The 13,763-nt window shown below is 31.8% G+C and overlaps 1 protein-coding gene across 1 annotated transcript in view; it reads left to right on the top strand.

Annotated features, from left to right (window-relative positions):
* Nucleotides 1-13,763, top strand: part of LOC117174358 (zinc finger protein 385B-like) — a 30,476-nt gene that overhangs the window by 13,709 nt on the left and 3,004 nt on the right. Inside the window, exon 6 of the mRNA XM_033363422.1 lies at nt 9,180-9,544. Within this exon, the coding sequence (XP_033219313.1) occupies nt 9,180-9,544 (365 nt within the window). The remainder of the gene's footprint in view (nt 1-9,179; nt 9,545-13,763) is intronic.

Below are 13,763 nucleotides of genomic sequence, written 5' to 3'. Positions count from 1 at the left end.
TCAACTGTTGTAATTGGTTCACAACAGTTTTCTTCATACCCATGAATTTTTTCAATCTTTTTCCCATTGCTCCTTGTATAAGAAATAATGCTCTAAATTTGACAGTTCTTAAATGTACCCGAAAATCTTTCCTTTTTTTTACATTTTTCAGTCTGCAAAACACAACCAATTTTTTACATAAACATCTACAAGCTCATTTACGTAGAACATTTTTAGCTTTCATATAACTATTTTTTTATTGCGGTAGCATTTTTTTCTGAGTTGTTAAGCCTCGAAGGCAGATGCCTATCATTTTCTCGCCGATAGTAAGCAGTTGGAAAAATTTGAGGTCAGAATTGGAGTTTGCAATAAAGTACTTTGAACAACTTTGTTCTGACTATCTTAACAAATATCCATTTATATTAATGAACTATAAAAATTGATAATGTATTTCTTGTTCTAATCGATCAAATAATGTATTAGCTACTTATTATAACGGGTTTTGAACCAAAAATTACAATTCACAATTTAAAATTCTGTTTATATGTGGGATAGCTTTTGGTAACTGTTCCAATAATGGTCGGTTTACCTTATCGTTTTTAATATTTATGGCTTTAATCAGTTTTGACGCTTGGGAGGCACGGCAAGACAAGTGGTAGAAAAAAAGTACTTTGAATGGCAATAGTAACTCCAGAAGCAAGTGGACTCCATTCTACCACTTTTCCTGCTGTTCTTTCCACGTGCTAAGACTGATTTAATTCAGAAATATTCAAAATGATATTTTTTGCATAAAAGTTATTTCACCATCAATTTAATTATTGAACTGCACTTGTGAAAACACTAGATGGCTTCATTTCTTCATTTGTTTTCAAGATAAAGTATTTGTACATAATAAATCTCCTTGAAAAAATTATTGAATATTTTACAATTTGGAAACATTTATTGTATTATAGAATGTTTAATTAATATCTGTGAATTTTTTCGGATTTTTTCCTAACGTCGAACTCTTTCTGAGAACAGATGAAAGTCGACCCTTGCAAAAGAAGTCCGAAACCCCCTATTTTTTAGGATGCTTTGCGCTCTTACTATTGCCAACAAAAATTTAAGATAAAAGTGATCATTAGGGTAGTCCAATTTTTTTCGAATTTTTATGGGCACACCCCAGAAATTGGTTCGAATCGACACAAAAATAAATGCATTTTTTTTTGTTTAAAAAAAAAAGATATTTAGAGATGCCGCAAGCTTCATGAAGTTTAACACGTATTTTGCATTAGAAAAAAAAAACGTTTTTGTCAATCTTACTCAGAATCCTCAATATTGTTTCAATCAAGTTAAAACTCAACATTTCTCTTCGCAATTAGCTATGGAATACGAATAAAATATCACTTTTCGAATATCAACACCATAAGTCTGTTTTATAGGGTCCCAAAAAACCCACATAAGTGAAAAATGGGTTTTACGAGTTTTTGGCGCTAATTATGACGTTTTTTTTTTAATGCAAATTGTTTGTGGAACATAAAAGACCATTTCATACTGATAAGTAGATGTCCACATAAATTGTTTAAACAATTTATTATTGTTTTTAGCCATTTTCTGATAGAATGGCGTTAGAAAGACGCGTTTTTTTGTTTTCCATTTGTTGTTCAATTTTAAATTAGAGGGAAGTGATAGTTCATCAATGTTAATAAGAGTGATTGTTTAAACTATTTATTATTATTTTTAATAATATTTTTTCAGAAAAATGCTACAAAATGGCAGATTAAACAAAAATTCACTTTTACTCAAATTTTCAATTAAGATAAGTTACGTAATTAATTGGTGTCAAGTAAATTATTTGTTTAAACAATTTATTATTATTTATGTGTTTTTATTAAACTTTTACTCGGGTAAACCCGGATATACATCATAGCCACGGACTAAGTCAAGTGACTTATGAGATTAGAATGTTATAAGTTAATTCAAATAATTTAATACGATGTTTGAAACCTCCTTGCGATGATGTTGTAGGTATACAATTACGAGCGGCCACGAGCGTTGGAGGTGACAACAGTCACCTCTGGATGCTTTCTTAGAGCTACCACCTGCCATTCCACGGGTTTTTGGTCGCTCGCTTCCTGGGGATCAAGAAAGTTTCTTACAATGCGACAGGTGTTTAGTAAAATCGTCTTCTGAGCTGCTGCCAATACCCTATTGACTCCTAAATGCTCAAGATGTTTAGTGCATCTTGCGTGCACATTGCCGGTAGCCGAAATCACAATGGGATAAATAGATGCATTATTCACATTCCTCTATGTGGTATTTACTTCATGCCTTAACTCGCTATACTTGCGGATCTTGGTTGTATTGGTTGACTGCAAATTACGGTTAAACGGACAAGCAATGTCGATGATGTAGACTCTTCCAACTTTTTTTCACGCATCACGATGTCAGGTCGATTGGCTCAGATTTAATGATCCGTTTGGATAGTAATATCCAATATAATATCAATATAAGATGTAATCTTCGCTTTCTAAAACGGGCATTGGAATGTATCTATAGAAGGGCATCCATTCTTCTAAGAGTCCTAGGTTTAGGGCAAGTTGTTGATGTATAATGCCCGCTACATCATTATGTCTGTGCGTATATTCTCTCTTGAGTTAATCGACCCAATTTGCATCTTACTTTGCTGACATCCATATCCAACCTGATCTTCCATGGTGGATCTCGATCCCTTGCTGGGACAAAAACTGCATTTGCAGGCCTAGTTTTCCGGCCCAACGTTTTAACGGTTGCCACAGCTGCACAGTATACAAGAGTTTGCACCTCTAACGCAGTTTGTGCTACGTTCAAACACGTAGGTAAAACCTTTCTGTCGAGATGTGCTATTAGTGCATGCAGATCATTTGTGATGTTTATTTTGGGCAGAGAATGCCTTGTGTTATACTTTTTCTGAGATTTCCCTATCCACATCATCATTAGCAATATCCGGATGTGGTTCTAATGGATCCGATGCATGATGTTCATTATCCCTAGGACCTATGTCTTCAGCATCAATCAAGTCTTCGTTATCGACATCTTCCAAGGCGAGCTCATGAATAGGAAGCTGCTGTTCCACTTCCATTTTGATGGCAGCTATTTCAACAGCCGAAAGCAGTCTGTTTACAGATATTGAGCGTTTTTGATCTGCCAGATTCTGCTCATTTATTTTTGTGGCTAGCTCTGGGTATTTAAGTAAGAAGAGTCTATGATGTTCTCTCCTCATTTTCGTCGCTTTTTTGGTTGCTGAACCTCTGCTTCTGCCTCTGGTTGTATAAGGTCATCCACCTCTGGAGGCTTTCTCTAACTGATGTTCATTGCCATTGTTTTTCCACGCCAAATCAACCTGTTGTTTAGTCTCCATTACTCGTTCTTCTGTAACATGTAGATTAGTCCTGATGTCCTTCGCCTTATCGATAAGATCTCTTAGTGCGACTTTTTATATATTAGGATACTTTGCAGCAAATTTTGTTCTTAAATTGTATCCTTTTTCCATTTTTGTTTCACACTTCGTACTTTCGTAATAGAGACGCACCAATTCCTCTTTCATTGTGGTATCCCAATTGATGCTCTCCCACGGTATTTCTGTCGAGGTGGTTGGCTGCAAATAGCTACCGCTAGCCAAAGCATCCTCAACAGGCACAGTTGATGTTCCACTGCTTACCGTTTGTCGCAGATGTTCTTGCTGACCAGCTGTTTGATTAGTGAGATCTGCCTGACCATCTCGCAGCTCACCATCGCCACCGTCCCGCATGTTGTGGCCCCCAGATGTGGCTCCAAGGGCGTCCCGACGATCCTCGGGAAGCGATAAGCGTTTCGAAATCTTCAGTATATTCTCCATTTTTCATTGATGGGTTTTGATGTTCTACTTAGTCCCTCTTCTCTTCGTTATCAGCCTATTTGGCATGGGAAACCCTGTCAGTAGCAATGCTACCGCCAACATTGCCGTCAAAGTCATGAGAGGAGAGCTCAAGCCCTACCGCGACATCAACGCGGAACATTTCTGTGGCGAAATGTTGTCACAGGCTTATACTGCCCAATATGTCGAAGGCATTTTTGGTTAGAGTTGGATTTTTTATTTGATCATTTTGCACGGGGCTCTCCCGGTATATATCATCAGTCACGGACGCATTTTTATAATGCAATCAAGTGATCTGATGAGAGCAGTCTGCCCAGACATATTGGACAAAGCCTGGTTTTACCCCATCATTGACGGACTGGTTTGCAGTCAAGTGTACGATGGGGAGACCTATAGCTTAAGGTGGGTTTCGAACCACCAGAACCTCGGTAAAGGTACATTGAAAAATTTCTAGAGGTATCGGCTCAGGGATCGAACCCCGGATTATTATTATTATTATATTTGAACAATGCTGGAAATATGCTGTTCTTTCTGAAATTTCTGGCTTTTTGTCCAATTTTCAATTAAAGTGACTTAATAATGCATTCAAGTTAACAAAAATAATTGTTTGAACAATTTAATATTGTTTTTAACTATCTTTTCTTAGATAATTGCTAGAAAGTGGCGGTTTTTTCTAAAATCTTTAAGTTTGCATCGCCTTTTTATTTATAAAGAAATAATAAGTCAATTACAACAAAAATGATTTTTCAAATAGTATTGTTGTTTTAAGTGAATTGTTTTCGCTCTATTCCACAAAAAAGAAAGAGATAATTGAAAATGTAGTTTTCTCTGATGTTTATTTATTAATTCTTAATAATCAAACAGGCGAATCAAAGTTGAAGATTTTTTTAGAAATACCACGACTTTTTATCACTTATCTAAGAAAAAATGGGCATAAACAATATTGAATTGCTTAAACAACTTTTTTGTTACCTTTCATTAATTATTATGTCACTAATTGATAAAGGACAGAAAGATAAATTTTCCCAAAAAACCGCCACTATCAGACATTGTTATAGATGAAGATAGTCATAAAGAATAATAATTTGCTTAAACAATTATTTTTACTAAATCTAATTAATTATTAAGTCACGCCTAATGAAAAATAGACAAACATTTGAAAATTTCCGAAAAAACCGCAACATTCTACCAATTAAGCACAGAGAATATTATTAATAATGATAATATATTGTTTAAACAATTATTTTTGTTAACTTGAATTCATTATAACTTCACTCCTATTGAAAATTGGATAGAAAGCCAGAAATTTCATAAAAAATGGCATCTTTCTAGCATTATTCAAATATAATATTATTAATAATAATAAATTATTTAACAAATTAATTTTCTTGACTCTAATTATTGACTTAACTTATCTTAATTGCAAATTTGACTAAAAGTGAATTTTCTATTAAACTACAATTTTGTAGCCTTTTTCTAAGAGAATATTATTAAAAATAATAATAAATAGTTTTAACAATCACTCTTGATAACATTAATGAACTAAATAAAAAAAACCGCGTCTTTCTAACTCCACTCTATGAGAAAATTGCTAAAAACAATAATAAATGGTTTAAACAATTTATGTGAATATCTAATTATCATTACGAAATGGTCTTTAATGTTCCTGAAACAATTTGCATTTAAAAACCCCCAAAAAACGTCATAATTAGCGCCGAATACTCGCAAAACATATTTTTCCACTTATGAGGATTTTTGGGACCCTATAAAACAGACTTATCGTGTTGATATTTAAAAAGTGATATTTTATTCGTATTCTATGGCTAATTGTGAAGAGAAATGTTGAGTTTTATGTCGATTGAAATAATATTGATAATTTTGAATAAGATTGACAAAAACGTCTTTTTTCTTACGGGAAATACGTGTTAAACTTCATGGGGCTTGCGACACCTCTATATATCATTTTTTTTCAAAACAAAAAAAAATGCATTTATTTTTTTGTCGACAATTTTTGTGTATTTTTGTGTTTGAAATAAAAGCATTAAACTAATTAATTGATATATATTTACAATGAGAACTTATACATTTAGAACTTATACCCAGTAAGAAAATTGAAATATATTTCTGAGGTTGAAAATTTTAATATTTGTTAAAAAGTCATATTTTTTATTCAAAATTCAAATACTTTGTTAAACATTCATTCTTTTAGTTGAAGATTTCTTCTTTTTGTCCATCGTGATATAAATTTAATTTTTTTGGTCGAAAATCTATCCTTTTCGGTTAAAAATGCAATTGTATTGTTTGAAATATCAACTGTTACATGATTCGTTGAGAATTTACCTTTTTTGTTGAAGAGTCGATTATTTGAGTTAAAATTGAACGACTTTGAAAACAAAATTAATATTTTTATTAAGAATTCTTAATTATCGTTAAAAATGCAATGATTTGGTAGAAAATTAAACTATTTGATTGAAAATTAAACTTTTTGATTGAAAATTGTATTTTATTCAAAACTCGTCTTTTTTACATCCTCATCATTTATGATTGAGAAAGTATTAGAATTGTCCGAAATTTGACACCACAGTTTTTCAACAGATCTCCTCGTTCTAAGAACCCCTAAATTTGAAAATCAAGTTTTTACGATGGCGTCTGTTTGTCCGCCCTTCCGTAAACACGATAACTCTCGAAAAAATGAACGGTTCAAATCCATCTTTGGCACACATTTTTTAGGTCCTAAAAGAAAAGACGAGTTCATTAACCAGCCATTTTTGATAAATATTCAAAAAGTGAGCTCATTATGAAAATTTTTGAGATCACTTTTCTTCTGATTTTGAAAATTCTATGTACGGATATTTATAGTATAAAAAAGGACAAACAATTTATCCTTAAGTCTTTTTTCTATAAAAAGAAAATTCTAAGAGTAAAGGGAAGAAAAACATTGCTTTTTGAAAGCTCTATAAGATTATCATAACAAAATTTTGGCTTTTCTTAAAAAATCGAAAATTCAAATTTGGATTGCACAAAAAATAATGAAAAATCCAAAATTCCATTTTGTGGTCAAACTATGTAGGATACGAAAAAAGATAAATCGACAAAAATTGTTAGCCCAAAAAAAATCTAAAATTTCGTTAAGACATTGAAAATAAAAAATAAAAACGTGTGGAAAACCGACGAAAGTTACGAGAAAAAAAAAGATTGAACAAAACTTTTTTTATTAGCATCATTCAAAATTGATGCCAGAAAAGAAAAGATTCCTTGATTAAACTATTAAGGGTAAATCGATTGACCTCTAATATTGATAAATTTTATTAAAAAGTAAGGAAGAGATGATACTGCCTAATATTAGAAAAAACGGGTTTTATAGTAAAACCTCTTTCACTAACATAATTCAAACTTGATGCCAGAACGGAAAAGATTTCTTGATTAAAGTCAAATCGATTGATGCATAATATTAATGCATTTTATTGAAGAGTATGGAAGTTTTGTTCATTTATAATAACTGAAACATCTGTTTCAAACAGAAAAAAAATTTTAATCGACATAATTCAAAATTGATGCATGAATAGCAAAGACTATTTTTATCATAAATTTTGAAGTAAAATAATTCTGACAATTTTTGTAAAAAATTTATAAAGCTATTAAGGGGATAGGGTGCAATGGAACTTCCCTTTTCCAGCTCAAAAAATTACCATTTCAAATACAAAATTTGTTTTTTGTCTGATTCTTCCTTGTATTTTAAAAATTATTTATATTACACCAAACTCTCGCTTTCAGTCACCCCGTTTTCAGCCTTCCTAAAACTGCTTGCTTCCACAGTTTCTCAGGGGAGCAGGGCGAGAGCGGTTGCGACATTATATATATAGATATATATTCCAATTGGAAACGAGTCGAGCTGCCCTCACTGTTTACTCCCCCCCCCCCCTCGACATCAGTCCAAGGCCATTTGAAGGCAACCCTCGACACTTGACTGAAAGCGAGAGTTTGGTGTATTTTGTAATTTTGTATTTTTTGTACATTTTTATTTTTAAATCGACCAAAATAAAAACATTAGTTTATCTAAGATGTAAAAAATCACTAATGCTTCCTCTATGAGGACGGAAATACATTTGCTAATGAGAACCAAAGTGCTCGTGAAATGAACGCCATATAATTGAAGATTCCGCGCTCTAAACCTGTTAACTGACATTTTTTTCGAAATTGATTTTTTTTTGTATTTTCTGGAACATTTTTTATATGCAGTTAATATCCGGCAAGCGAAACGGCAAATTTCCTTTTAGTTTTTTTAATGAATTTTCGAAAATCGCGTTTTGGTATATGTATGTGTGTCGAAAGTTTTTTGTGGCTACTTTCACGTCTTCTTCGATGTTGTCGTCCACAGATCGCTGTGAAGACGAAGGTGAGCGACGCGTGTCAATTACTAACACGCAGCAAATTTTTGCAATAAACTATTTTTAATTTTTGCAAGGACATCTATGTTTGCGTTGCGATTCCAAAAATGTTGCGATATAAAACTTACCCGCAGCTTGAAAACGCACGCAGAAAAATGCGAGCTCAAAAAAATAATAAAAAATCAGCGGTAAAACAATGCAGATAATAGGTTTAGACCGCTGGACGCCTTGTAGATAATATATTAATAGTTTCAAATTGGCATATAACGTTCAATTTTCATTCAAATGTTATAAAACTATCGTATATTATTTTTCGCTAGTAAATAAACAAAAAATATTTTACAATTTAAAAAAATATTGAAAATTGCAAAAATAACCTTAACAAATAATTCTATCAAATCAACATAGTCATGATTGACAGCAGACCGTGGACTAACCTCTTTATCATGAGTTTCACATCGTCACGTTGATAGATAATATAAGAACCTCTGAGTCACGTGACACCAATTTGAATAAGTGTTTTGCCGCCTTCAATTTTTAATAATTTTTTTCTGCTGAACGATACAAAATAAGAAAGAAATTATAACGCACCTTCGATTCAGATTAAAATGATGTACTAGAAAAATTATTTCATCTAAAATCTCGAAACAGCCCTATAGAACCTAGAAAGGTAAAATCCATATTTAGCCAACAGCTACGTTACTTTTGTGTGACGGGGGGAGGGGAGAGGGTAAAAAAGCTTAAAATTGGTAACCTAGTTTATGGATGGCCCATAACTGAAACAATTTTCCGACAAAAAAGTGGCTACTAGTTTAAATTACTTTTCAAGAACCGTTAAATTTAAATACTTTTAAGTCGAAAAACAATTTAATTGACAATCTATTTGTCTAACTGTACCTACCGCTTTTAATTTATTCTCTTTGTTCTTCTATTTTCAGTGCTAAGAAAAAAGCAGCGAGCCAGGCATTTAAAGAACCAAAAGACCCAACTGGCCGCTTCGGAGTCGGAGTGGGTTTTCAAAAAGCAGTAACGGTGAAAGTTGAGCCTGTAGTTTCTGTTGTTCCAGAACCTACACCTGTGCCTGTGCCTATGCCTATGCCTGTGCCTGTGCCTGTGCCCGTGGCTTCTCCCATAGTTCATTATGCACAACCTGTACAACCTGCACAACCCGTTTATCCACTAACTTTACATTGCGAGATGTGTGGTGTTTCTACAAATCGCGAGGATCAACTGGAAACTCACAAGCGAGGCGCTCGACATCTCCGAATGCTTAAATTAAATGGATTACCAGTTCCTGAAACCGGTAAAAATCAATCTCTTCTTATATTTTTAATCTTCAAAAATTACAATACTAACGAATTTAGGTGGGTCAGGCGGGCATTTAAGGAGGTAGTGAGCAGTTAAGGAGTTAGCAGACATTTGTGGATGTCTGACGTACATTCGAGATGGTTGCCCGGGTATTTAAGGAGATTTCGCGGGCAATTAGGGAGGTAGCGGTCTAGCAGACATTCACTGTCAGAAATTTTCGGAAAATTCCGACACATTGAAGATACTAAAGTAACTAAAATTTACAAAAATAGGTTGCTGAAAACGAAATTCAGTAACTTTTATAGGAAATTTACTTAATTAAATTTGTATTTAACTTCAAAAGTGATTTCTGAAAATTACAAATAGTTTCGTAAAATTCCGTAAACGGTTACTCAAATTATAAGTATACTTAACCAAAAGAAGTGCGCAGAGATCAAGAGAACAGAAATCTGGTAAAAGTCAGAGAATTTCTACAACTTTAAACTGCTAAGCAGAATAAATTTGAAATTTTTTCAATTTTAATTTGAAATTGATTTACTTCGTTCATAAAAGATTGTAGGTTAAAAGTTGCATAGGTTAAAGATTCTTTTCTTTGAATATTAATATGGTCAGAGAAAATGAAAAATTGGTCAGTGGAAAATAAGAGAATATAAAATTCTTGTTAGAAATTTGTTTGCCTTATATTTATATTTATTTTGTTTGCAGTTGCTTCCTCCACAAGATTACCTTTTTAGTTATAAATTTTATGATTTGTTTGAAAATTTAACCATTTTGTTGAAAAGATATCCTTTGTAGTTGAAAATTAAATTTTTGTGTTAAAAATACGACTGTTTGGGTTTAAAAATCAACTAGTTTCGTTGAAAATAAACTTTTTTTTTTAACTCATATTTTGATGCTAAAATGTCAAACTAAAATCTTTTTTGGTTGTAAATTCAACTATTTTTTGAAAATTGTCTTTTTATTTTAAAAATGCATCTATTTTACGAGAAATTGCATCTTTCTTCGATTCATATTTTTCGATAGAAAATGCAACTATTGCCATAGAAAACTTCTTTCTCATTAGAAACTAATATTTTTATGCTGAAAAGTAAAATTGAAATTGTTTTTGGATGAAAATTTAACTATTTTTTTGATAATTAGTCTTGTTCATTTAAAAATTCATCTATTTTAGTAGAAACGGCATCTTTCTTGGATAAAAATGAAACTTTGTATAAAAATTCAACTGTTTTGTTGAAACATCGTCTTCTTGAGTAAAAAATTCAAATATAATGTTCGTAGAAAGTTTACTTCTTGTTCCAAACTTATATTTGGATGTTGAAATGTCAAAATAAAATCTTTGTCGGTTGAAAATCCAATTTTTTTATATTTTAATTCTTGATTTAAAAATTCATCTGTTTTAGTAGACATTTGATCTTTTTTGGAAAAATTCTACTGTTTGCTTGAACGTTAATTTTCTTTCTGTTTGGGATTCAACTGTTTTTTTAAATTTTGGTTTAATCACTTTGTTAAAAAATTGTTTTTTGTACAATATTCATATTTCAGTTGAAAATTCCATTTTTTACTTTCTCATCATTTATGATTGAGAAAGTATTATAATTGTCGGAAATTTGACATCACACTTTTTCAACGGATCTCCACGTTCCGAGACCCCCTGAATCCGAAAATCAGGTTTTCATGATGGCGTCTGTCTGTCCGTCCGTCCGTCCGTCCGTCCGTCCGTAAACACGATAACTCTCGAAAAAATGAACGAATCAAACCCATCTTTTGCACACTTCTTCTAGGTCCTAAAAGAAAGGACGAGTTCGTTAACCAGCCATTTTTGATACAAATTCAAAAAGTTAGCGGATTTTGAAAATTTTTGAGACGACTTTTTTCTAAATTTGAAAATTCTATTTACGGATATTTATAGTATTGAAAAGAAAAAACAATTTATCCTTATGACTTTTTTCGACGAAAAGAAAATTCTCAGAGTTATAGCGTTTCCAAAAAATTTTTAATCAAACGAAAATCAAAATTGAAGCCGAAAAACGCACGATATGAAAAAAAGTCAAGAAAAGAAAAGCATTTCTTTTTGAAATCCCTACAAGATTATCAAAGCCAATTTTTGGATTTTCTTTAAAAATCGAAAATTCAAATTTTTATTGCACAAAAAATAGTGAAAAATAAAAAATTCCATTTTGTGGACAAACTATGTAGGATACAAAAAAAGATGAATTAACAAAAATGGTTATCCCAAAAAAGATCTACAATTTCGTTAAGAATCACTTCTTGATAGGACGCGTAATTTTGTTTTATTCGTGAAAAATAACGTTGAAAAAAGTAAAATAAAAAAAAATTTGTGAAAAAACGACGAAAGTTACGAGAAAAAAAACTAACAAAACCTGTTTACAAATGTCTGTCGGAAATCGAGCGCACAGCGCGAGTGTCACGATGAGAATGTGTACCTCAAAGAATACATAGCTTTGAGAAACTTAATCTTTGACTATACTTAATTAAGTAGACAATTAAGAATATGAAGACGCATATATATACTGCCATCTAAAAGAGATCTTTTTGATAAAGTTTTTTTCAAGCATTTCAAATGCAAAGAATAAATATCCGACCGCGAAGCGCGAGATTCGACCGTCGCGCGCCCTAGGCGCGCTCAAACTTGCAACCGAAGCGAGCCGCTCGCGTAGCGCGCGATGAGATTGTGCCCACAAAGCGGGCAGATTTTTTACAAAAAAATTACATTCGAATATTACGTCTACAAAATAAAATAACATTTTGTATATATTTTATGAGTAAATTTCTCAAAACATGCAATGCATAGAGACACTATTGTATGTTCGACTAATTTTAATATAAATTTGCAGTATAGATTTGTCTTAAAAATAAAAATTATAGTAAGACAAATTGAGAATGGTGGTTGATCATTTCGCCACCTGATGCCGAAAACTGAAACTAGAAAGAGTAGGTTCAGTTTTGAAGATGTATTTTAATTTTTACATAAAAGTTTGTGTACGATTGTTTTTTTAAGTTTAAATCAATGATTGTGTGCTAAAAACAAACCTTCATTGAGAACAAATCGTTTTAGATAGAATTTCGATCGTATACAGTAAAAAAACATATTTTTGTCAAAAATGTTTTTTTAAACATGTATTTTTCTATTACATGAAAGTTCAAATTCATTGTAAGCTTAAATAAATTTTTTGTTAATATATGTAGTGACAAATTTTATTCATATTATGCAATAAATACGAATAATAGACGATTGGAATTGAAATACGAATTCTAATCTAACTTTTAGATCAGATTTTTAAATAGTAACTTTTTCATGTATAAATTAATAAAAATTTACTTTGAGTTCATTTTTGCTTTAATATAAGTCCATTGAAGTTTAGAATCTGTTGAAAATCACAATATATAGTACAATAATTGTTTGTTTTTTTTAGAAAAATATTTCTCTCAATAAATTGCATCTAAAACCCTTTGTTTCCTATAAGGACTTATTTTTAGTATTCAATAAATACTTTAAAACTAAGAAAAAATGGTTAAAACACTTTTGTGCACAAATTAAAATGCATCTTTAAAATCGCACCCATTCTTTCTAGTTAGAATTTTTGTCACCAGGTGGCGTATCACAGTTTAACCATTCCCAATATACGAGTGAAATTTTTAGGTAAACCTTTATAATATACTGAATGAAACAAATGTAGAAAAAATGTAATCATAAAAGATGGGCTTGGATTATAGATTTGATAGAATAAGTGTACGTGCTATTAAAACATATAGGTACGTAAGAAGTTGTTTGTATTAACTTTACTTATATTTTCTTGCTATTTATTTATATTCTAAGGACAAATATAGACTACATGTTTTATATATAAAAATTAATAAACCGAAAACAATTATTGAACCTCTTGAAATTTTTAGTTACAGTTACTAAAAATTCCTAAACTGTAAGTGAATTTTCTGAAACATGTGACTCGAATGTTTTGCAGCTACCGTTGCTGAAAGGGGGAGGGTCGGTAAGGCCGGTTTTTGGCCTAATTTATTTTTGGACCAAAAAATCTGAAAAAAACATGGTAGTATCTTATAAGTATCCCGAGTCGATTGCACGCTAAACGGACTACCCTCCACCCCCCAGCTACCCCCACCCCCTACAAATATAGGAAACACCACTACCCACCAACTGTATTTTCGAGAGATTTGACACTCTTAAACATGTATTC

The sequence above is a fragment of the Belonocnema kinseyi genome, chromosome 1, assembly GCF_010883055.1.
Source record: "Belonocnema kinseyi isolate 2016_QV_RU_SX_M_011 chromosome 1, B_treatae_v1, whole genome shotgun sequence".
Classification (NCBI taxonomy): Eukaryota; Metazoa; Arthropoda; class Insecta; order Hymenoptera; family Cynipidae; genus Belonocnema; species Belonocnema kinseyi.
The sequence above is the reverse complement of the archived record's forward strand: the minus strand, read 5'-3'. Positions and strand labels throughout refer to the sequence as shown.